The sequence below is a fragment of the Mytilus californianus genome, unplaced genomic scaffold (assembly GCF_021869535.1).
Source record: "Mytilus californianus isolate M0D057914Y unplaced genomic scaffold, xbMytCali1.0.p SCAF_7, whole genome shotgun sequence".
In the NCBI taxonomy this organism is placed as follows: Eukaryota; Metazoa; Mollusca; class Bivalvia; order Mytilida; family Mytilidae; genus Mytilus; species Mytilus californianus.
Window position 1 is genome coordinate 39,092,673 of NW_026262723.1, and position 26,786 is coordinate 39,119,458.

The 26,786-nt window shown below is 33.3% G+C and overlaps 1 protein-coding gene across 1 annotated transcript; it reads right to left on the minus strand.

Moving 5' to 3' along the window:
• Nucleotides 1–25,948, minus strand: LOC127707989 (eukaryotic translation initiation factor 3 subunit B-like). The gene is made up of 17 exons (XM_052212766.1): nucleotides 25,775–25,948; nucleotides 22,140–22,332; nucleotides 21,690–21,809; nucleotides 20,282–20,339; nucleotides 19,201–19,329; nucleotides 16,613–16,902; nucleotides 15,890–15,956; nucleotides 15,312–15,358; nucleotides 13,611–13,851; nucleotides 10,979–11,051; nucleotides 10,275–10,394; nucleotides 9,600–9,678; nucleotides 8,841–8,979; nucleotides 6,070–6,195; nucleotides 3,655–3,732; nucleotides 1,373–1,481; nucleotides 1–488 (listed from the first exon to the last, which is right to left on the minus strand). The coding sequence occupies exons 1-17, from the start codon at nucleotides 25,911–25,913 to the stop codon at nucleotides 397–399; spliced, it is 2,100 nt and encodes a 699-aa protein (XP_052068726.1). The 5' UTR covers nucleotides 25,914–25,948; the 3' UTR covers nucleotides 1–396.
• Nucleotides 25,949–26,786: the final 838 nt, after the last annotated feature.

Sequence of the window (26,786 nt, forward strand, 5' to 3'; positions counted from 1 at the left end):
AATGGCTCCAAAATTTTTACTGTAAGCTTTGATTAAAAAGTTTATAATTCTTTTCCTACATTTTAAAAATTGGCTGCATCTAAATTTTATAGAATTCCTAAAATGGACTATACATAATCGATAAGGTACAGGAAACTGTCCTGAAAAGTGAGAAAACATTACACTGAGCGGGATAGACGGATAAATAAATAAAAGCACTTTTAGAAACCATGACAACATATTTGATAGCAAAATCTTCATTATTAAATATTCTAACGTCAGCACTAATTATTTCAATTAAAAATCTTCAATAAGTAGTCTCCCCTTGTTATTTTCAAGATGGCTGCTGATGATAATGGCTGGTGTTAAAATAATTTAACAACAAGAGGCGACCTAAAACTGATGAAATCCTGCTGTCTACTCTTCAAGGACAACTTCTTCAACTTTCAAAAGGAATTCAACAACTTCTTCGTCAATTTCTTCTTCATACAAGATATCAGTATCCATGCCTAAAAAACAAAACAAAATGTTAATTCTCAATAAATAAAAGTAAATGTATCACTTATTAAAGAAAAAAACTTACATTGCAGAAAAATCATTTCATATAAAATCAAACACTTGCGGCCAATCAAAATCTTTTATATGCACAAGGAAAATGCTTCCAACTGAGACATGCAACAACACAAATCAAATATATTGAATTAGGGCGAACTATAGTTGTTTTAATTATGTGCAATCTTTCCAACCTATGTTTACTCAATGTCTTAACTCATTTCTATCTAAATTCAACAAAACAAATTACTCATTTTTTATTTTCAACGTTTTAAATAATAGTTTATGGACCTGTTCAGTTCCTTTCATGATCATTAAAATTGAAATATTCATTCAACTCCTTTCTAATAAAAACAAAAACAAGCAGACAAAGGAGACTATAATCATTTATAGATTTTGTAAATTTATTTCATTTGGAAACCAAAATAATATGTTTTGTTATAAATCAAGAACCAAAACACTGGAACAGTGAAAGTGAAATAAAATGAAACACATCTCAATTTGTATTCATCTCGAAATTCAATGAAAATTATCAAAAAGCATTCATTTTAAAAAATGTATCGAGAATTAAACCATGTGATATAAAAAACAGACTGCCGTAACTGTATATGAGCCTAGAACTAGAAGTAAATCACCATAAACCTTCATAAAATTAATTTATCACTAACAAAGATGCAGATTTTGATAAAAGGGGCACCACCAAGGCATCACTAGAAGTGCGACTTGTAAATCATCTATGCATTAACCATATATGTAGCTCCAAAAAGGGGCTCTAGCCAGCCGACACCCACCCCCAAATAGCCTCTTAAGATTTTTATCTGCCTTAATCATGTATACATACCACCTCGTAATGCTATCCTCCTGTTTTTATAGCGACTTAACTCCTCCTCTTTGTCCTCTCGGTACTGCTTGAACTCAGCCATAAGGGTTTTCCTCTTCTCTATCTGCTCCTGTAAAATAAATTATAAAATCCCGGATGAATTAAGGTATTCAATGTGAAGGACATGAGAAATTATCGTGGTATTTCCATAATCCATTCATATAAAGCAAACAATATATATATATATATATATATATATAAGGTAATAAAATAAAGAAGTGTATATATGGTAATAAAATGCCTGTGTCTTCCAATGAAGATGTGTGTCAGCTGTAGTTTCCCACTAATATAAGCAGCAATGATGAAGTCCATGTTTTACAATTAAACCCTAAAATTCACTCATATCAAAAGTCAAGAAAGGAGTTGCATAGCTTCATATCCTACAGATATATCATAATTTTAATTTTTTTTTTTGCATTAATGTGTATGATGAAAACAAGTATTTCCCAGAGTCTTCTTTTTGATAAAAAAATTTGTAAAGGGTTCCATGGAACCCTGGGTCTTGTCTGCGATTGCTGCTGTCAGTGTTAAAGTGTAATGTTGACTTAAAAAGTGAGTCCATTTATCAGTAAAATACAGATTTACAGAATTTAAAAAAAAAAAAAAACTTTTTCTTAAGATGCTATTTCTTGGTCCAAGTTTCATAACAATCCATGAAAGTTTACAAATTTATCATGTCAAAAAAATTTAATCCCAGACTGTCTGTAAATGTTAACTAAAAACGTGGTCCATCTATCAGAAAAATACTAAAAATGAAAAAATTATGTTTTCAAAGGTTTGCTTCAGACATTATCTCTTAATCATTAAAAAGCTTCTGCAAAAGTTTCATAAAACTCTATGAAGGTTTGACAAAGTAATTGAAGTGCAACAAACTTTTACCCCAGACTACATCTACTTGTTTAACTATAAAAATACACAGAGATATGCCTCGCCTATTTGTTATTTTGATAATGCAAATGTTGAAATTAAAATAGCAATACTTAAACATGTAAGTTATGCAAATATTCAAAGTGACTTAGTCAATGAACCATGACTGAAGGTACAGGGCTGAACAATCTCCATAGAAATGAGATGTACCAATGCTAATACAACTGCAAACCAAATACCATTGACTTTTCGTAAGTCGTTCCCTTTAAACACAAACATTAACGTGTAAACTATGTAAAAGTTTCAAAGTCAATGAACCATAATTAGGGGGTGGGGTTATATAATCTCCATGGAAATGAAACTTGCAAATGCAAATGCCAATACATTTGCATACATTGGCATACCGAATATCATTGACTTAACATTAGTGGTTCATCTTAAACTGACCTAATCACAAATTAATACATGTAAACTAAGCAAAAGTTTCAAAATCAATACACCATGACTGAGGGGTTAGGACCAAATATTCTCCATGGAAATGATATGTGCTAATGCTTATACAACTGCATACCAATTATCATTGACCTACCACTAACAGTTCCCCTTAAACTGACTAATACATTGTTGACGCCGCCGTCGCCAACGCCGGAAACAGCATACCTATGTCTCGCTTTTTGACTCTGTCAAGACGAGACAAAAACTAAGTTCATTTATCAGTAAAACGCAGAAAATTGATAACTTTGCTCTGGATACTGTATTTTGGTCATAAACAAGCTTCTGTCAAAATTTCATAAAATTCCATTAAGGTTTGGCAAAGTTATTGATGACTGAAAAACTTTAACCTCTGACTGAGCCCGAGTGTTAACTGTTTAAAAAAAAAGTCCATTTATCAATAAAATACGGAAAAATGAAAATAAATATTTTCAAATTTTTCTCCTGGATACTGTCTTTTGGTCATAAACAAGCTTCTATCTTAATTTCATAAAATTCCATGTATGTTTGGCAAAGTTATTGATGACTTAAAAACTTTAACCACAGACTGACCCTAAATGTTGACGCTTCCGATGCCGACAATCTATGATTGCTATGTCTCGCTTTCACGAAATAATTTCACAGGATCAACAAAAATGTTTTTAGGGTTTCCTACTCTAAATCAATAAATTTTGCCATTATCTATTTGAATGGAGGATGTATGTATGAGCTCTGCTCTCTCTCTAATATATCATAGTGATCCTATAAACAGCAAATCATTATTTACAAAATTTTTGGTACGAGAGATAAATGTACACCCTAGATATAACCTAACACAAAATCCATATATTTCCCAATGTATTCATTACTGTCAGTAACATTCCAACATATGTTTAAAAACTTACTGAAGACACATTAGACTGCCTCAACCTGTCAACCGACTCAAACTGTTCTGTGTATTTCTTCATGTTCTTCTTAAGACTCTGCAAAAAAGAAAGATAAGCTGTGAAGAATCTTACCGTTTTAACAATAAGTATTATTTTATTGGTAGGGTAATTCACATTTCTTACAAAGTTTTCATTCAATTGAGGTTGATTGCAGAGAGTTTCGAAACATTCTAATTATGCACAACTTTCCATACTGTGTATTCGTTATTATTTGTTAGATACCGATATTTGTGGATTTCTTGGGTACAGGTGAACCACAATTTTAAATGTTCAACGAATGACACTTTTTTTACAAGGTTGTATGCAGATTTTGGCAAAATCACGAAATCAAATATCCAAGAAAAATGACAAACGAAAACAATAGAATCCACAGTACCCAGCACTGACTTTTGGAAGACAAATATAAAGTCATAGTATTCCTATTTGGTGACACTTCCACCATTCAGCAATCTTTGATAATTCTGATGGTAGATGAAAAATTCTCTTAAGAAAAAAAAAGCTGACTGGAAAGAGAGTCTTAATTTGAAACATGCAAATGTGTTTTTGGTGAGGTTTCATGTTGCTCAGTCTTAAGTTTTTTATGTTGTGTTTTGTGTACTGTTGTTTGTCTGTTTGTCTTTTTCTTTTTTAGCCATAAGATCATTTTTGACTTCTGAGTTTGAATGTCACTTCGGTATCTTTCCCCTCTCCTTGTTTGTTTACAATATAACAAACAATTTCTGCAAATTACAGCACCATTAATTAGAACAGTGAAAACATGTTTAAACCAAACCATCTGGGAATGTTGATTTGAAAATTTTAGACAGATGTTTGGTTTAACAAATTAAATAACTAAAAATATTCATTGTATGTCATAAGAGAGTTCAGTCTAGGCAGGTTTCTCTGTTATAAATTAAAAATCTGTTTTAATTTAATAACATTTTCATATTAGGTCTCCAAGATACTAGAACATTGGGGGTGGGGAGGAACCCCTGGGGACTAGCCCTATACGTCATTCAAATGTTCATTACATGAGGAACAGGAATATATATGGTTTAGGGGTGGGGATCTCAGCCATTTACAAGATATTAGAACATTGGGGGTGGGGGGAACCCCTGGGGACTGACCGTATACGTCATTCAAATGTTCGAGACATGACAAATAGGAATATATATGGTTTAGGGGTGGGGATCTCAACCATTTACAAGATATTAGAACTTTCTCAAATGGCAGGGGGTCGGGATGACCCCTGGGGACTAACCCTGTATATCATTCAAACCATCTTAGCATGACAAACCAGAATATATATTGTTTAGGGGTGGGGATCTTGACCACTTACAAGATATTAGAACTTTCTTAAATGGCAGGGGGTGGGGGTGACCCCTGGGTACTAACCCTGTATTTCATTTGATGTGCTTTATCATGACAAACCAGAACATATATGGTTTAGGAGTGGGGATCTCAACCATTTACAAGATATTAGAACTTTCTCAAATGGCAGGGGGTTGGGATGACCCCTGGGGACTAACCCTGTATATCATTCAAACCATCTTAGCATGACAAACCAGAATATATATGGTTTAGGGGTGGGGATCTTGACCACTTACAAGATATTAGAACTTTCTTAAATGGCAGGGGGTGGGGGTGACCCCTGGGGACTAAACCTGTATAACATTTGATGTGCTTTATCATGACAAACCAGAATATATATGGTTTAGGGGTGGGGATCTCAACCATTTACAAGATATTAGAACTTTCTCAAATGGCAGGGGGTCAGGATGACCCCTGGGGACTAACCATGTATATCATTCAAACCATCTTAGCATGACAAACCAGAATATATATGGTTTAGGGGTGGGGATCTTGACCACTTACAAGGTATTAGAACTTTCTTAAATGGCAGGGGGTGGGGGTGACCCCCTGGGGACTAACCCTGTATTTCATTTAATGGGCTTTAGAAGAAGAAGAAGAAGAAGAAGAAGAATAACAATAAGAACTGAGCAAAAACAATAAGTCTTCCCAAACTTTGTTTGAGTGACTTAATAAATACAAATTTAAATCCTAATTTGCAATACTGTAAATTCAGAAATTATTGCGAGGTTTTTATTAATGCGAATAATGCGACTGTGTGAGTATCGCAATAATAAGAACTCGCATTCTGATATCTGATGCATATATCTGTATGCAGCTTATTCTGAAATCGCAATAATTAATCTTGCATTTATTTCCATTCTTCAAAAATCGTAATAATAAATGCATGCAATAATTTCTGAATTTACAGTAGATAATTTGTTCAACCAATTCAGTTGCATATCCTAAATTGGAACAACCCTATAATAACCCAATCTGTCATATTCCATTTGATATGGTAGTCACACTGTATATAGATTTTACCTTAATCTGTTCGGTGGTTAGTAAAGATGAAGGTCTAGGTCTCCACTGTAGTTGACAGAACCTCTCTTGAGGCTGTTTCAGTAATAATCGTCCTTGGAATGACCACATCCAGTAAGCATTGTCAACCTGTCAGAAACAAAATGTTCATTTAATATAGTTAAAGTATTCATCATATCCCTTTTTTCCAGCAGACATTTAGACATGTTAAGAAATAATCAGTTTTTGCTTAATATTTTTGCTTGTTTAAGATATTAAGTAAACAGTCAAGTTATGGGTATTTTGAAGAGGAACTAATTGTGCTCATCTTATTGCAGATTTTTACACTTACTACAATTCATTGTATTTTATGGCTAACAGCATAAAACCCCTAAAGTAACAAAACATGATACATATTTTTAACATTATCTGGAGATATTTAGACCAACTTTTATCTCTAAATAATACAAATCTTTTCTAACAACACAATTAAATTTATTTCTTAAAACTTACTATTAATAAATCCACCCATAAAAGTGAAATATGTACTGGTCTATCCTCTTCAGACCTAGATTTTCTATTTTTCTGAACTAGATATTTTTATTATTTTTAATGGTAGTCTTCAAATGGTATACCAAAATTTATGACAAATATGACAAGTTTTTTCTAATTGTGTATTTTCCTTTCCTTGATAGTGGTGTTTCTATTTTCTCTTCAGTGCATTTATGAGTTAATTGTTAAAACAAGAATAATGTGTCCATTGTACACGGATGCCCCACTCGCACTATATTTTCTTTGTTCAGTGGACCTAGGAATTGGGGTCAAAAATCTAATTCGGCATTAAAATTAAAAAGATCATATCAAACGGAACATGTGTACTAAGTTTCAAGTTGACTGGACTTCAACTTCATCAAAAACTACATTGACCAATAACTTTAACCTGAAGCAGGACAGACAGTTGAACAGACGCACAGACCAGAAAACATAATGCCCCTACTACTATCACAGGTGGGGCATAAAAATGCAGTCAACTCAATATTGATATTCTAAAAGCCCAGGTATGAGTAATGCAAAACAAAACAAAATTCGATTGAGAAAATAAACAAGAGTGCACACGCTGAAATGTCTCGCCTTCTTTACTAATCATTGATATTATGCTGATAGTCCTAAATATAAAGCTTTATTACAACTGTCACATAAACTTAACATTAACCAAGTAAACTAAACATTGACCAATGAACCATGAAAATGAGGTCAAGTTCAGATGAACTATGCTAGGCAGGCATGTACAGCTAACAATTCTTCCATACAACAAATATAGTTGACCTATTGCTTATAGTTTAAGAAAAACAGACCAAAACACAAAAACTTAACACTGAGCAATGAACCTTGAAAATGAGGTCAAGGTCAAATAAAACCTGCGTGACTGCCAAATAGATCATAAAATATTTCCATACACCAAATATAGTTGAACTATTGCATATAGTATTAGAAAAAAAGACCAAAACTCAAAAAACTTAACTTTGACCACTGAACCATGAAAATGAGGTCAAGGTCAGATGACACCTGCCCGCTAGACATGTACACCTTACAATCATTCCATACACCAAATATAGTAGACCTATGGCATACAGTATAAGAAAAACAGACCAAAACACAAAATCTTAACTATAACCACTGAACCATGAAAATGAGGTCAAGGTCAGATGACACCTGCCAGTTGGACATGTACACCTTACAGTCCTTCCATACACCGAATATACTAGACCTATTGCTTATAGTATCTGAGATATGGACTTGACCACCAAAACTTAACCTTGTTCAATGATCCATGAAATGAGGTCGAGGTCAAGTGAAAACTGTCTGACGGCATGAGGACTTTGCAAGGTACGCACATACCAAATATAGTTGAACTGTTGCATATAGTATTAGAAAAAAAGACCAAAACTCAAAAACTTAACTTTGACCACTGAACCATGAAAATGAGGTCAAGGTCAGATGACACCTGCCCGCTAGACATGTACACCTTACAATCATTCCATACACCAAATATAGTAGACCTATGGCATACAGTATAAGAAAAACAGACCAAAACACAAAAACTTAACTATAACCACTGAACCATGAAAATGAGGTCAAGGTCAGATGACACCTGCCAGTTGGACATGTACACCTTACAGTCCTTCCATACACCGAATATACTAGACCTATTGCTTATAGTATCTGAGATATGGACTTGACCACCAAAACTTAACCTTGTTCACTGATCCATGAAATGAGGTCAAGGTCAAGTGAAAACTGTCTGACGGGCATGAGGACCTTGCAAGGTACGCACATACCAAATATAGTTATCCTATTACTTATAATAAGAGAGAATATAACATTACAAAAAATCTTAACTTTTTTTTCAAGTAGTCACTGAACCATGAAAATGAGGTCAAGGACATTGGACATGTGACTGACGGAAACTTCGTAACATGAGGCATCCATATACAAAGTATGAAGCATCCAGACCTTCCACCTTCTAAAATATAAAGCTTTTAAGGAGTTAGCTAACGCCGCCGCCGCCGCCGGATCACTATCCCTATGTCGAGCTTTCTGCGACAAAAGTCGCAGGCTCGACAAAAATACATTTTAGGCATGTTTCAAACTAAATAACAAATCACTATCATTTGGTTTTTGAACTTTTAACAATAGTTGACAACACTGACAGCATGCACGGTCTCTTTACTGCAGACAAGACGTAAATGTGACGGATATTTCCATATAAGCAACTCAATAAGATTGTTACTAACCTTATGACCCCACCAGCTGACAGCTGAGACTACATATCTCCCTGTAGGATCCCATTCTACATCTGTTGCCATGAAATGCTCAGTATTGGCCATCACTGTAACATCTGATGCATCTACAAACTCCAAGACACCATTCATACTGAAAAAGGTCAGTGATATACATTGTTTTATACAATGGATTCATTTATTTTTCGTGGGTACAAATATTGTGGATTAAGATAATTGGTATTTTCTTGAATATTTCATTTCGTGGTTTTACAAAAGTCTACATACACACCTTTAGAAAATTTGTACTTAGTTGAACGTGTGAATTCATGGTTCACCTGTAACCACGAAATCCACAGTATACAGTATTTGTAAAAAGATTTTTATAGCTTTTGAACAACTTGGCAGTCACTCAAATCATTGGAAGCAAACATAAAGTTTTTTTTTAACAAATCCATCAGTTAAATTATTATACAGTGCAAAATATCATGCTTACTTCAAATTTGGTGAAAATATATATAGTTAATTATAAGTGCATGAAATCATTTAATTTTATTGGAATGGCTTTAAAGACAAAATAATCTTAACTATAGAGGACATTAATCATGTTAAAGAAACTGGAAACACCTCCTCATTCTAATGTGTGCTAGTTATTTAGTACATTTAAATAGGAAACCCTTATACAGGCTTATCTGTTGAGACAACGAATTAATCAAAACTCCATCCTTGATAGGGGATATTGAACTTATCACATATCATTATTGCATAACTTACTTTCTAAGTCCAGCTAAAACTATAAACTGTCCAGCAGGACTCCAAAACAAATGGTTAGCTTGTCTTCTTTCTAAAGTTTCTAAAAATATAAAATTCTTCAAATTAGAAACTGATCTACTAACGAAATATAATAATTGCAAAACTTCTGAATAAAGGTGAATATTATATCTTGTAGAATACATAATGCACTCACAAGCTTGTGCAATATAAGACTCTAGTTGGGACAATATTCACCAATATTCATGAAATTACCCTATGATATCAAGCAATAACTTCATTTCAGATTCTCTGTTTTAATTTTATTGTATTCAATTGTCTGTGAAGGGTTCATATCGTATGGTCAAACCAGAACTTATCTATACAGTATGAGTTCTTAAGCTTGTTGTACAAGATCTTCCAGTAACTATCAAGATGAAGAACCTTAATAAAAAGTGCAATTTCATTTAATATAGATTTTATTAGGTAGGAATATTGTTTGTGTATCCTGACATTTAACCAGCAACCATCGAAAGTTTTGTAGCTCCCTTCATCAAATTTACCAGACCTGCTGATTTGAAAAATGCTTTTTGATTCTTAATGAAACTTAGAGGTCTTGCTTACTAATATTTTCTTGTCAAAGGACGAAAAGGTGATTTCAAAATCTCTACATAGCGGACATAGCAAATTTTCACTTACTCATTAATTCTACCTTGCCAGCTCTTATACTGTAAAATGAAACAGATATCCTAGGACTCTCTCCATGGATAAAGGCAAATTTATTTCCTGTTGGTTCCCAGGCAAAGGCCATGACACTTTCTGAAAGAAAAATACTTTTTACATTGTCATCCTGTAATACTAAGGGCCAGGTGAGCTGAAAATATGAAGAGAAAAATCCTCAAATAATTCCATAGCAGGGGACAATAATGCAATCATTTAAAGGACACTATATTAAATTCAAAGTTTTACAGTATATTAGTAGATGTTGCAATGTTTTTACTCTAAACTATAAATCTCCAATACCTTTTAACTCATCCCTTACTGTACAACTTTATCAAATTGATGTTTGTTGTTTTTCATGGGTTTGCATGATTGAAAAATTTTAGTCCTTGAATTTTCTTATCACCTTATAAACATAATATATTTAAATTAAAATAAATTTCACACACTATTTACAACTTTTCCGTAGGGTGTTGTCATTTGGTTGTCTTTTGACGTAATCAGCATGAATTCTGACCTCCAAAAAAAAAATATGCTTACATTGAAAATCTTCGTGCATTAAAGAGGATGTGCGGAAAACAGCAGTTAGATAACACAAGTTAACCTAAATATAAATTTGTAGGATAACTACATTAATGCTACTTTTCCAGTCAAAATTTGCCACCAAAATATGAAATCATTACCTTTAACTTCTACTTTATCTACAGGAATCTGTTTCTCTCTTATCCTAAACAATTCAAAGTTGTAATACATTCCCTGCAATATAGAACAATACAATATATATAAGACACTGTTCAAACTTCAACTTTTAACATTGATCATTATAATGAATAACTGAATAACTGATAAGAACTGTGTGCAGATTTTCTACTTTTAATACTCAAAGTTAAAACAGACGAAGAAAAAGAAATAATGAATGTTCTAGTTAACATCATCATCAATTACTTTTATCATAATTACTATAAAACCTTGCAAAGTCATGATTTTTTTATAACTATATTATTATATTTTTAAGAATATAACATAAATGGACCACATTGGAAATAAGCTGTGAGGATTTAAGGGGCAATTCAGATTTAGCGTTAACAATTGTTTAATGATTTTAGTATGTTGTACAACATGTCTGCAATTGTTTTATACTACTGCATTCGTAATGTTTCATGTTGATATTTGATCAATTAAATCTATATATCTATCTACAACATTATAATTCACACTTATAAACCATGCATCTTCTTCAGGCATAACATCAAAGGTCTGGGGGGCCTCGATGGCTGAGTGGTCTAAGTAGTTACTACTGTAATCACTAGCCAGTCAACACTGAGGTTGTGAGTTCGAACCCTGCTTGTGCGGGTGCACTCGACTCCAATCTTAATTGACTAGGATTGTCAGTTTTCCTATCAATGTCGGTTGTTTTCTCCGGGCACTCCGGCTTCCTCCACCAATAATAAAATGCTCCGCTGAGCGCAGCTTGATACGACCGCAGAGGTCGAACCCTGAACAGTTGGGGCAAGTATGGACACAACATTCAAGCTTGATACAGCACTGAATTTGGATTGTGATTAAATATTTGACACAGCATAGGTTTCTGACACAGAATGAATGTGGTCTAAGAACTTAAAAAATTTTTAATTTACCTATTCAAACCATATCATCATTATTTGCTTTTATATATAAATCAGAAATAACCAATTTAAAATGGAAAATTTTAAAGAAAAAAAAAGGAAAAAAATTCCCCCCAAATTTTTTGAACCCCCTTATGATTCATCACCCCCAAACTCAATCCCAGCCTTCCCTTTGTAGTATGGTTCCTTGCAGTACAATTTCATAGAGATCCATACACTTGAACACAAGTTATTGTCTGGAAACTAGAAAAATGCTTGTTTTTTGGCCCCTTATTCCTAAACATTTAGGGAATTTACCCACAAACTCAAACCCAGCTTTCCCTTTGTGATATGGAACCTTGTAGTACCATTTCGTAAAGATCCATTCACTTAAACACAAGTTATTGTCCTGAAACTAGAAAAATGCTTGTTTTTTGCCCCTTTTTGGCCCCTAATTCCTAAAATTTTGAGGCAATTACCCCCAAAATCAATCCCAGCCTTCCCTTTGTGGTATGGTACCTTGCAGTATAATTTCAGAGAGATCCATACACTTGAACACAAGTTATTGTCTGGAAACTAGAAAAATGCTTATTTTTGGTTCTTATTCTTAAACGTTTTGGGCAATTACCCCGAAACTCAATTCCAGCTTTCCTTTTGTGATATGGAACCTTGTAGTACAATTTCAGAAAGATCCATAGACTTACACACAAGTTATTGTCATGAAACTAGGAAAATGCTTGTTTTTTGTCCCTTTTTTGGCCCCTAATTCCTAAAATTTTGAGGCAATTACCCCCAAAACCAATCCAAACATTCCCTTTGTGATATGGAACCTTGCAGTACAATTTCTGAGAGATCCATACACTTGAACACAAGTTATTGTCTGGAAACTAGAAAAATGCTTATTTTTGGCCCCTTATTCTTAAACGTTTTGGGCAATTACTCCCAAACTCAATTCCAGCTTTCCCTTTGTGATATGGAATCTTGTAGTACAATTTCAGAAAGATCCATAGACTTACACACAAGTTATTGTTATGAAACTAGGAAAATGCTTGTTTTTTGTCCCTTTTTTGGCCCCTAATTCCTAAAATTTTGAGGCAATTACCCCCAAAATCAATCCCAGCCTTCCCTTTGTGATATGGAACCTTGTGGTACAATGTCAGAGAGATCCATACACTAACACACAAGTTATGTCTGGAAGTTACAAAAATGCTTATTTTTGGCCCCTTATTCCTTAACTGTTGGTACCATAACCCCCAAAATCAATCCCAACCTTCCTTTTGTGGTATTGAACTTGTGGTAATATTTCATAGAGATCCATTCACTTAAACTAAAGTTAGAGTGCGAAAACCAATGTGTCTTCGGACGACGGCAACGACGATGCCAATGTCATACCAATATACGACCACAAAATTTGTTTGCGGTCGTATAAAAACTGGCCGCCACTAAATAGCCCAAAAGCGGTGCTTAAACGTTGCGTAAAAACACCAAAAATCAAAATCAATCAACAAAGGTCTGGACAACTGTTGCTTTTCTGTTCAAGACAGAATGAGAGACTAGGATTTTTTTTTAACCACGTAGTATATCGGGATCAAAATTTAAAAATGCAAGTTTTCTCTTTGCGAAATCATATCCTGTCACAATTTTCGCACAAAAAAAAATATCAAAAAATTTCTGAATTTGCAGGATTAAACAAGCGTGCACAGTTACTTACACTATATTTGTACTGATCTTTCTCTTCCACCTTTTTGGCTTTGGAATATCGATCTACTTTGACACAAAGGTAGTCTCCATTCTTTTGCCAATGCATTTTACAGTCTGCAACATTAAAGAGATTCTTGACACACACTTCCTGTCTGCTTGGCATCTGTATTAATGTCACCCTAGCTGGTACATTTTGATCTTCTGGTACCCAATAAGCTATAAGGTTATCTGTAGGGGACCAGCTGAAGTCTCTATTGAAAACAAAATTTTATAATATGATATAACTGTAATGAATTACTTCAATTTTTGCTCTACAAAACTCTTCTTTGTATCAACTGGAATAACAGTTCATCCTATGTCATATTTTATTCAAAATCTTTGCAATTACAATGCATTTCTTTTAGAACTGAAACATTTCATAAGTTGTAATTTCTGAATCAGAAGTACATAAATATAAAATCAGGGTTTCAGCTAGGATTTTGAGGGCTTTAGTCACTTTTGCGTGAGATGAAAATCAACCTTTTTTTGGGTAAAAGCAATGGACCAAAGATATGTATTACTAGCTATACATCTTTGAAGGACTTAGGCATGCTCAGGCAGTTATTGCGTAATTTGATAGATGTAGTGCTTAAATATAAACTGCAAATTGTGATCGTTTGAGAAATATTGAAATTAAAATGTGGACTGTCCGTGGGGGAAAACATTTTGTTCAAATGACGAAATTGATAAACTAACTGCAAATTGTGGTCGTTTGAGAAATATTGAAATTCAAATGCAGACTGACCGATATTACTGGGAAAAATAATTATGATGGTCAATAATTTATGGGGTTTACTAATTAACAGATTTGTGACCCATCCGATGGTGATAAGCGGATTACCTGTAATTACAACTTTCAACACCTGTAAATGTTAATCAGATGAGGGTCATAAACATGTCAAAAACATGAAGACAGGTAGAATTATAGTATTTTCATGCCAAAATATTCTTACACTTTTCAAATTTAAGTGACGAAATTGATTTGAAAAACTTTCGTCATTTTGAAAACCTTTTTGTAAACGACGAAAATGACGAGCACTAGCAAAAACACTGTAAAATGCTAAATTTGGAAACATAAAAGTTCTTTTTTTTTTTTTATGACTGAAGAAAACAAAGATTTTAATGTTTCTTGCTGATATGAAGAACAGGAAAACTATCCTATCAATTGTTAATCCTTTTTTACAGCTCTTCTATAAAAGCATGCAAAGCAAACCTTTGATCAACTTCCTTGCTATGTTTGTTTGGATGTTTGTAAACAAAAGGTAGGTAGTCTGTTTCAGTCTGTTTACTATATAATGGAATTTGATTGGACAATAAACATTAACTTCATTGCATGTCAATTTTTATTGTCCAATCAAATCCCAGTATATATTAAAGAGATTGAAACTCCGCCTACCTACTGTTTGCAAAAATCCAAGCAAACATAGCAAGTTGATCAAAGGTTTGCTTTGCATGCTTTTATAGAAGAGCTGTAAAACAAATTTTTAGTAGATGATTGACTACTTTCTCATTCTAAGATTGGAAATCTTTTTTTATTTCTATACTATAAATAATCTTTGAATCAGTCACACTGAAACATTTATTTCCATTTCACAATGATTCAAAAGTGACTAACTGATGCAGAGATCTATTATCTATATCAGCATTTTAAACTTCCACTGCTAATACTTACCTAATGCCTGTAATTTTCAAACTTTTCTTGTCTAACAAGCCAAAAGACTACAATTGAGAAACAAAAATCACTTGACAGATTTATTCAAGAAAACAAACTAGTTCTGTGTCAGAAGATTATTCTATCTGACAGGTCTAATTCATAGAAAAAAGTTATATTCATTTATGATAAAATTTCTATTTTTTACAAATAACAACAAACTGAATGTCTTTCAAACCTATGCATGTCTTTGGGGCTTGTGTTAAGTGTTCAAATTCCCCAAAATTTAAACAGGTGTTATTGCATTTGTATTTGGGAGTAGGATCTGCATACTTTTCCAAAGCATCCGAGTTCACCTTTGGACAATCCATCATTTGTTTTCTGTGTAGTATATTGTAGTCTGACAGTCTTTTCATCTTTTAGCCATGGTGTAGTATATTTTCTATAAAATTATTGCACTTGGGTATCTTCCCGGTTTTTTTTGGGTAATCATTACAGAAATGCACAAAACTTTTTAGACTATTTTTTATGATGAAATTTCAATAAATTTGAATCTTTTCCTTTATAACCATAAACAATAATTTTTTACAAGTACTTACTGGTGTTTCATATACACTGAGTGTATCTGGACTAATTCTGGCAAAGTATAAGCCATCAGGATTCCATCTAAAATTCACATTAAAAGTTAAAAATTAATCAAATTTCAATTTCAGCTATTTCCAAACAGCAACCATTATTTCATTCTAAAAACTTATTTAGTAAAGCAGCATATATGACTGAAAGATAAAAAGAATAAAATAACATCTGTCAAAAAGTCTTCAATATCTAAAAATTACCTCTTCATTGACAAGCTTTGCGACCCAGACTTCTATTTTTTTGTTCATATTAGATGAGAAGAGTTTAGTTGCAAGATAGAACTCACAAACTGAAGAATATCATCTACATTTATTAGATGAACAATTGCCTGTATTTTAAAAAAATTCTGTTTTATAGAAACTTTCAAAGAGGACACAACAAATATGCCATGCTAACACTGCCAACATGAAACAAAACGTACACAAAAACATCTGTCCTACTTGACTTGCTTTTATATTGTAATTTTTAGTAACCTTATGATGTTACAACTTATTGAATCACAACTCCTGCCGCTCAAACCTAATAAAAACTCCTATAAATTCATTGCTAGAATGCATATGTTGTAAGAATTTGCTTTTTACCAAAAAAAAACCCAACAAAACAGACTAAGTTTACAAAATGTCACAGTTAAAATAATTATTATTGTCTCATAAAATCTTTTTATTAATTTTCTGAATAAGACTAACTTAAATATCGGCCAGGTAGATTGTGTTTCACAATGAAACCCTCTCTTCTTTTGACCTGTTCGTATGTCCCATATGATTATTGCACTTGGTTCCTCCTGATTGGTCTGTAAAGGACTAAATGTTACCAGATAGCGCTCACATGGTGAAAAGTCTATCAGCTGCACACCAGGATGACTGAATCTCATAATCTGTTCAAATTTTGGACCTCCCCACAATGCAATACCTTTACCATGGAAGGTGGCAAGATAGCTTCCTTGTTGTGACCATCTAACATATGTTTCAGTCCATCTCTGAAAATAAGACAACAACAATACATAGACAGGTTTTAGCAAATGGAGACAGACTCTGAATATTAGCCTGTAAATTATAAATGACCACACATTCACTGTTCTCCTACAGTTTTACAATCAAGTTTCAGGTCATCCATTTGATGAAATTTCTACTTGTTGCATCTTTGATCTGAGCCTTAGAGTAGATAGATGGATCAACGGATGTTGAATGTCCATTATTACATGCATATTTATGACAACACTGATCCCAGCTATGCATATGACAAGCAATGCTGGATATTTCATTACCAGAGACAACAAGATGTGTCATACCTGCAAGACACTTTTTTATGACTCAGAGGAAACTGTTTTTTTTCCTTACTTCTAAATGCTGAATGTTAGAGAAGCAGTGAAACCAAATCAAAGTCTTTGGTTCAACTTGGCCTAAGATTGAACATAAACCCCTCAAACTTTCTCACTGAAGGCAACAAATAACTTATGTAGTGTTGCATTTAACAGTAATGATTGAAAAAAGAAATCATTGAAAATGTTAAACAAGAATGTGTCCATAGTACATGTATGCCCCACTCTCACTATCATTTTCTATGTTTAGTGGACCGTGAAATTAGGGTCAAAACTCTAATTTTGCATAAAAATTAAAAAGATCATATCATAGGGAACATGTGTACTAAGTTTCAAGTTGATTGGACTTCAACTTCATCAAAAACTACCTTAGACCAAAAACTTTAACCTGAAGTTGGCACTATCATTTTCTATGTTCAGTGGACCGTGAAATTGGGGTCAAAACTCTAATTTGGCATTTAAACTAGAAAGATCAAATCATAGGAAACATGTGTTCTAAGTTTCAAGCTGATTGGACTTCAACTTCATCAAAAACTACTTTGACCAAAATCTTTAACCTGAAGCAGGACAGACGAACGAACAGACGCACAGAGCGAAAAACATAATGCCCCTAGGTGGGGCATAAAAATGGAGAATGTGTCCATGGGACACAAATAAAGCCCCCGTTAGCATATAACTTTATAAAGGGGCATAACTCGAAAACAGTAAAGTGACGTCAGGGGTTTTTCTGGGTATTTTGGGAAAAAGGAAAAGGGCAGTTTTGGGAATTTTTACACGATTTTAAATGAAATTGGGAAAACCCATCAATCCTACAAAACGTGAGTTTTAGTGTGTATAGTCTGACATTAGAAATTATCTTTTTAGTGAAAATAAAAGTAACTGTCCCTTCAAAATTGAGAAGAAATTACCTCCTAGATCTATAGTAATATTTAAGTCCTTACATTATAAAAATTCCAATATCACAATGTTTTAGTGCTTAAGAAAAGTAATGTAACATTTTATAGGATTTTGACAGGAAAATTTGTGGACTATAAATATCTTTGAGTTTCTCCTTTCTTTTTCATATATCTTTTGGTTTTCAATTTTAGAGTTAATATTTAATAGCTGTATTTTGTCACCTACAGCAGATTCAATTTTAATTTTAATTTTTTTTTATCAGCATACCCAGAATTAGCCTTATCCGCTTCCAGAATTTGATCCGGTACTTTATTTGTCTTCAATTTCCGGTTTATAGCGGCCATTTGTCGGAGTTGTTTTTGTCAGTCAGATGTGTTTTACACATTACTGATTGGCAATTTTCGGCATAAAGCTAGCGGTTTAACAAAAAGAATATCGCTGTCATGAACAATAAAGGCGAAAACGTAATTTGAACAATTTTCAATGAAACTACTTCAAAAATGAAGTAGCCAGGCGGGCAGATGTCCCTAAAAATCTCATTTGGGAATTTTTCCTCCAGAAATTGGGAAAAATTTAGGGCTTTTGTCATTGAGAATTGGTCCAAATACCGGACCCTGTGGAATGCTAGAAAAATCACCACCCAAATTTGATCTTGATCTGTGTTTTGTGGTAATAAGCACTGTGTATAAGTTTTATTACATTTGGTTGAGGCAAACTAAAGTTAGAGAAATAACAATAATTTCAGTTTCAAGACTGTATAAATAAAATATTGTTTTTTACTTAGTGATGTTCCATTTAACCATATATGGCACCAAGGGAAGACACTTTTAAGAATGGATAATGAGAAAAATTTAGAAATTCACTACATTTTCACAGTACTTTTTGAGACCCACTTGAGTGGAAATTTAAAAGTGCCTTCCCTCTGACCCATGTACGTTTTTTTTCAGACCATAATCTTAATAATGAAATGTCAGCAAAATATCAAGATAATACAGGTCATGTATCCTAACAATTAGATGCTTTACTTATTCATTGCATGTTCACTGTCAACAAGCTTACAGTTCTTTCTTCCAATACAGTTGGTTCTCTTGGAGAATTTTTGAGGATTGCAGTCCTTTCCCCACCATCATATATTACACTGTATTCATCGAAGCAGTCAGACTCTTGCAAGAAATACCTCAAATTTCCCTGAAAATATATTTAAAATTGTCAATTTTTTTTCAAGAGGTACAGAACTATCTGCAATTTATATGTATACTATAACAGGAATAAAAAAAAAATGTAGGTACTGTTTCCTTAGCTCATGTAATAATACCACAGGACTGTCACCATACATGTTTAATAACATACACTTGTTATGAACTTGTCCTGACAAAAATAGATTTTGACCTTTTTAATGGCACTTTGAAAGGTAACAACCATACAAATTATCATTAATATCCCTTTAGACATTCAAAAATTCTATGATTTAAGTTTTTATTTTGGATACGGCTAATGAAAAGTTTGTAACAAGAAGTTTGAAATTACATTTTTACAGGTTTTAAATGGACTTCTGTATAATTCTGCTTAAAATTGTCAAATTCATAGAAGACATTCAAAATATTATTCATGACACACACTCTGGTGGTGGGCAACAATTTTGTTTAAATTGTGATTCAAAGTATCTCTGTAGAAAATATAATGTTCTGAGCAAGACAAGAATTTGTATATATGTTATATTGACACTGGAACCTCAATAAGAAACAATTTTGTATGGGTATCGATTACAGCATTAAAAGTTTTGAACAAGAAACCACTCTATATATGAACATGGAATTTGTTAAGTTGATATAATTTTGAGTTCAAATCAAATATGACCTTGACCTTTCTACATATATACCATTCGAGTTTTAACAAGATAAACTCTTTGATTGGTGGTGGAAAATATACATTTTTATCTCAAGAATAGTATTTACATTGTTTGTATTGCCAGAAAAAAAAGAACATTGTTATTTCAAAAGATGCATTTTTTCAATATCAGTAGTTACACCTGATCAATATTTTTTTCATTTATTGGTTTCATATTTCTTTTGATTAGACCCGTCAATTTCCTTCTCAGTAATAACAAGTATGAAGCTGAATAAGGTTACAATATACTTACCACATCTTTAAATGGTTTTGCATTAGGAGGTTCCCAATCATCAGGTATATTTCCATACCTGAAATAGAAATTGTTTGCCATCATGTCTTCCTAACTAATTCAATTTTAAGTCTTCATCCAACAGTTAACTTACAATAATACTAATGTTTACCCAGTTAAATGTTCAGTTTGCCTAGCTAACGATTGCTTTGCAGTGTTGCCTCATTCTAAAATTTAATTATTTTATTGGTTGAACAATTTAAAATAAATGTGGATAGTGTCCACATGTGGACAAAGATGATGCCCCCGCTTGCATATCATATAGTTATAAAGGGACATAACTGAAGAACGGTAAAAGTGACGCTACCCAAATTTGAATTTGATTTGAGTTTTGTGGTAATAAGCATTGTGCGTAAGTCTCATAACATTTGGTTGAGGCTAACTTAAATAGAGAACAGAAACTAAAAATTCAGCAATTTTTCTATTTGTAAACATGCATAACTCTAGAATGGTTGTGTATAAGTTTTATAACATTTGGTTGAGACAAACTAAAGTTTGAGAATGGAAACGAAAAATTCAGCAATTTTTATGTTTATAAAGGGACATAACTCAAGAATGATAAAAGTGTTGCCACCAAATTTTGTACTTAATATGTATTATGTAGTAATAAGCATTGTGTATAAGTTTCATAACATTTGGTTGAGGCAAACTAAAGTTAGAAAACAGAAACAAAAAATTTGTACTTGATCTTAGTTTTGTGGTAATGAATATTGTGTATAGGTTTCATAATGTTTGGCTGGGGCAAACTTAAGTTACAGAATGGAAACTAAAAATTTTGCAATCTTTCGATTTATAAAGGGGCATAACTCAATAATGGTTAAAGTGACACTACCCAAATTCAACTTGATCTGTGTTTTATCAGTGGAAGTCAAAATTAAACATTGCATTGTATAAAACATTGATTGTAGTTGATTCAACTATAATCATTGACAAAGGAAGATAACTCCAATTTTAAAAATTACTTGATATTTAGAAGAAAATAAAAACGGTTAAAGTGACGCCACCAAAATTCAAACTTTGGGACATACGTACAGACGGACAAGGGTAAAACTTAATGCCCCCACTGACAATTTCGGGTTGTACGGACAAACAAGGTTAAAACCTAATTCCCATTCCGCTACAGGGGGGGGGGGGGGGGATAAAAGTGTAAATGTTTGGGGTTTCTGGCTAGATCTTTATGTCTTTATGAATCTCTTAAAACCTTTTCACCAATCTATCAGTTGTAGTATTTCACTTATTTTATCAAAATCTAAATATTTAATTGATTGTGACTCAAAAATAGTTCTGAACTAAGGATACTGTAGCGAAAATACCTTAAATACTAAATGTATGGTATGGGTGGCGGTAGGCTTATTAAACAAAGACTTACTTGTCAAAATCTGAGAACAAATTAACAGAAAAAGTATGCATTTTGTCCAGTTTGTAACCATTAGCCATTTTGACAGCTTCCAAGGCATGTACTGGAGAGGAATACTCAATGAAAATGTAGCTGCAAGAGAAATAACTCAATTAAAAATTTCTTCTCTACCTATCACACATACTATAAAAATAAACATTTAACCATAGAAAATTGTGCCTTTTTTTTTTTTATCTGATAGAATGTTTTAACTGTAAATGTAATAATGAAATGAAAAAATCCACATAAATACATGCATGCATATCAGATTTAATATTTTAGGAAATAGCACAATTGAAAAGGGCAACCAGACTTACAAGCTAAAATGCACTTTTTCAAACATATGTAAGAGTTGAACCAGCAGTTTCAATTTAACAGTGTGACTGTAGTGTTTCAATCCTCAATATGTCTTAGGAGACTTACCCCTTTGTTTTGTCTCCATCTGTTGGATAATATTCATTTACTATCTTCCCAAATTTTTCAAACAGTTTTCGAATAACTTTCGACAACTTTTCTTGACGATCTGGCCCCACTTCTGGGACATTATCTACAACAATAATGTTATCAATTCCATCTGACTCCTTTGGCTTGGATTTCAATAAATCACCCAGCAATTCTGGAAAGAACAAAATGCAAAATATCAATAGAAGTACCTTTGTTGTACATTTTAACAGTAGAAAATGCATTGCTTAGGCCAAAAAAAACGTATGTGAGTTTACTGTCACACTGTAATCGTGCACATGCATGTCTATCAGCTAGTTTTCTGGCACTGGAGGCCGCCATTGTTGTTTAATACGGTAAATAGCAGTACCGGTGAACTGGAATGGTTTTAATGACTTAAAATTGCAAATTCCTCAGTAATAGACAAAGCAACATGCATCTTCTGAATCTGAATGTGAACTGGATGTATTAATTTGATTGTAAACTACGCAATATCTTCAGATAATCAAGTTGCAGTTAAAATTCGATGTAATAATTAGTCCAAATACCCCACTTCCTAACAATATTGTATCAGAAAGGTTTTGATTAATCTATTGTTGGTTGCTTAACATCCAGTGGGAAAGGTTTTGACATTAAAATCATGACATACATGTATGGTATAGTCTACTATAGATACTAGTCTATAGTTGAAGACAGAATGTTTATCTCCAATCTCATTTATTTTGAGTTTTTTCTGTATTTTGAACAAATGTTAGGCCATAAAAAAGAATAGGTTGGTTTGCCCTAACCCGACCGACCCATAAAAAAGCACCAGAGTCAAAATCTTTTTTTATTCAAAATTTGCGATGTTTTTTTTTGGAGATTTTTGTTGTATCTGTATCCGTCTCGAGTTTGTTGCATAGAATAACCTGATCTGATCTGACCGCGCTTGATCACAGGGCAATTTGTGTTGTGTGTGAAAGCATCCAATTGATACTGATGAAAAACAACATGTTTCCGTCTCTTCATCAGTACAAATAAAGGTTGAATTAAAATTAAAGCCCGTAGTTTCCAACAAAATCTATCGTTTTGAAAACACAAAAACATGGAAAGAGGTGTTTGATGAAAGTGTGTGATGACGATTTCATTGGAAAACTGATGAAATTTGTGCGACTTTCTCTGACCGATTTGGATAGGGACACTCGTTTGAGCCCAATTTTGAGGAACCAATCCAAGTTGTTCAGTAATTTGATTCGGCATTAAAATCTACGTTTAGCTTTGTTTAAGTTGTTACCATTAGTTCAAAAATGTGTTAAAAAATCATGCATTTTTATTAAAGCATTCTAGTCTAAGTCATTAAACGATAGTTTTACTAGTCAAATTTTAATGTGTCAAAGTGAGTTATGCAGTTACTATGTTCCTTATGTTGTAATAGTCCTAATAATTATGACGTCTTGCAAGGCTATTTTATTTTTTTCCTGGGAGGAAGGTGTCCCAGAAAAAATTTAAATAGCATTGCAAGACGTCATAATTATTTGGACTGATGTCGTAACTACAATCCGCTTCCCTTTTCACGAATGTGACCTACCGAATAAGACTTTTCACCACGTGGTAGCAGGATATGCTTACCCTTCCGGAGCACCAGAAATCACCCCCCGTTTTTGGTGGGGTTCGTGTTGCTTAGTCTTTAGTTTTCCATGTTGTGTCTTGTGTACTATCATTTGTCTGTTTGTCTTTTTCTTTGTTAGCAATGGCGTTGTCATTTTCGATCTATGAGTCTGACTGTCCCTCTGGTATCTTTCGCCCCTCTTTCATAGTTGTATAAGTATTTTGAATCTCTAAACAGGACTTACAGGACATTCAATTTTCCCATATTGTGTAATTTTGAATTTATGTCCAAGTTTATTTCAGTATATTGTTTCTAGTCAAAACACATAAGTTCTGTCAACAGTGTTTTGTTCAAGTGTTTTGTATTTGAATTTTGTATTCAAATGAACTCATTTCAAATGTTTTTGTCTGTATTTACAATGTAAACCAGAGAGACTTAAAAAACTAGGCTTACCAACATTATCGTATAGGAGAATAAGAGGGGATATGATTGAAACCTTCAAAACAATGAATGGATACTACGACAAAGAAGTAAGCTCATTTTTAAGAACGGCAGACGATTCTCAACAAAGATATAGTAGCAGGACCAACAGTAATAAAGTCATTCATCAAAGATTCCAATCCAATATCCGTAAACACTCTTTCTCTGTTAGAATTGCTAAAACCTGGAACAAACTACCAGATAAAATAACAAAGTCACCTAAATAAATGCATTTAAAAACCGATTAGACAAATTTTGGTCAGACGAAGAGATATACTATAATGACTACAGAGCAGAAATATCATGAAGTCACAGACAAAACAGTAATAGAAAAACATTAAATTACGAGTCTGGTGAAGAGGAACCTTGAGGGATCCTGTACTGGAAATCAACCATAAGTAACTATAAGTAAGTAACATTCAGAAATAAGTGTGGACATGCTGAAAAAAAAACTGTTAATAGAAAAGATCTTTATAATAGTACATGTAGATCCTGGCATACATGTGTCTATAAGTCTTTCATTTTAAAAGTTGTTTACAAGGTAAAATAATTTTGACCCCTATTTTTCTTTTAAGGTTCATCATAACAAATGGACAAAAGCGGCTGTATTTTCACCTCAAAAACTACTCTGAGTACAGACTAACCTGTGCAGTTGGAAAAGTTTTAAGGCCTGGCATCCACTAGATATATAAAAGTTAAATGCATTTTGTGTTTAAGAAAGATAAAATCATTACTGGATTTTGATGGGCATTTTTTTTTCGTTCCTGCAGAAGGTGTAAAAATAAACAAACACCTGAATTGCTTTTGATACTGTCCACTTAGTTACACCTTTTAACTCACCTATAGTTGTGTAGATATCTATTGTCTGTCTATTGTCCATGCCAATCAAGGATAATCAATACAATACAATACAGTTTTTACCTGAGAGGGAGCATCTCAAAGTTGTATCCCAACTTAGTTTACTTTTACACCTTCTGTAGGAATGAAAAAATATTGCTCATCAAAATCCAAAAAAGATTTTATCTTTCTAAATCAGAAAATACATTTATTTTTTATATATCTAGTGGATGCTAGGCCTTACAACTTTTCCAACTGCACAGGTTAGTCTGTTCTCGAGTAGTTTTTGAGGTGAAAATACAGCCATTTGTGTCCATTTGTTATGATGAACCTTAAAGTATATAAAAAAAAGAATTTCCCTACCTACCTACCCACACCTGAGACTGGTGGGTAGGGTTTGGGCAAACAGAAATATTTTTAAGTCTGGCCTTAGTTGCTTTCAGTCTCTCATGAGATACAACGCATATAATAATTTATTTTCGTCCCGTGGCCATACTTCAAGTTCAATGTTCATCTCTTTTGATCATTGATTTGCGCATAATTTTCGAGTGTATATGGCTTAGTATTCATAGATCAGGATAAGAACTTGACTCATGGGATGCCAACAGACAAAAAACATTCTAAAGTGGTCTTGAACCACTCCATAAGAAGTACACGAAAACCTCCGGAAGCCCACATATGGGGTAAAAATTAACAAGTTATGAAGGCTAACCTTCATCAGTTATATCTTCATTAAAATCATCAGAGTCACTAAAGTCTGGTTCGTCCCCGTAATCCTCAAATTCTCCGTCCTGATTCTGTGAATCAGACTTTTGTCTCCGCGATTCTGAATCGCTTTTATCAGCCGCCATCTTGAAACCCTCGTGGATTCACCGGGAGTTTATTGCGCAGGTGTAGAAATATAATTGTTAAACCAATAACCTAACAACAATATCAATTTCCGCAAAAATGGTCATCGGTTAAAGTAAAAAGAAACAAGTTTGAGCTTCCTAAAAAGCTGCGGACTGCTTTGCTCTATCCTAATTTAAGGTAATATGTGTACATGTGGTTGTTGAATTAGTATTCTGGAGGTGTGCCTAGATTGGCAGAAGTTATAAAATACAAATAATCCCTCAGGGGGTTCACACAAAAAGAAACCAAGAGAACCATACAAACGTAAGTGAAAAAAAAGACAAAAAATGTAAGTGAAAAAAAAAGAAAAACGCCAAAAACACAGAAATCTTAAGATTGAGTAACACGAATCCCGCCAAAACCATCATGAGGGGGTACCTGGGAACAGTATATCTGATAAATGTGTTCCTGGGGGTACTAAGGTGCTCCGGGGGACAAGTAGTTCCTGCCGAGGGTTCTCACTGAGGATCTTTGTAGGATTGTCCCGAGACTCACCATTTTTGGTCATGAGCGATTAAAAGGGTAAGGACATTCCATCAAATTTAGATGATTTTTTTTTAATTCTTGCTATAAAATCATGGATGATATCTGATCATACCTTGGCTGAGGGCCTGAATTGGGATCTTTAATTTCTGTAGTCTTCAATCAAATCTTCTTCTTGAAAAGGGAACATAACATTCCCCAACAACTGTTACTAGTCCGAATATTTTTTGCCACGAGAACATTTATTTTCACGTTTGTACACTACTGTTTCCTTCATTTTGTTGGGCAGCATGTTCCTTGTCATCTTGTCTAGGGTAAGGTTAATTTTAATTGGTTCGGCCTTTACCAGG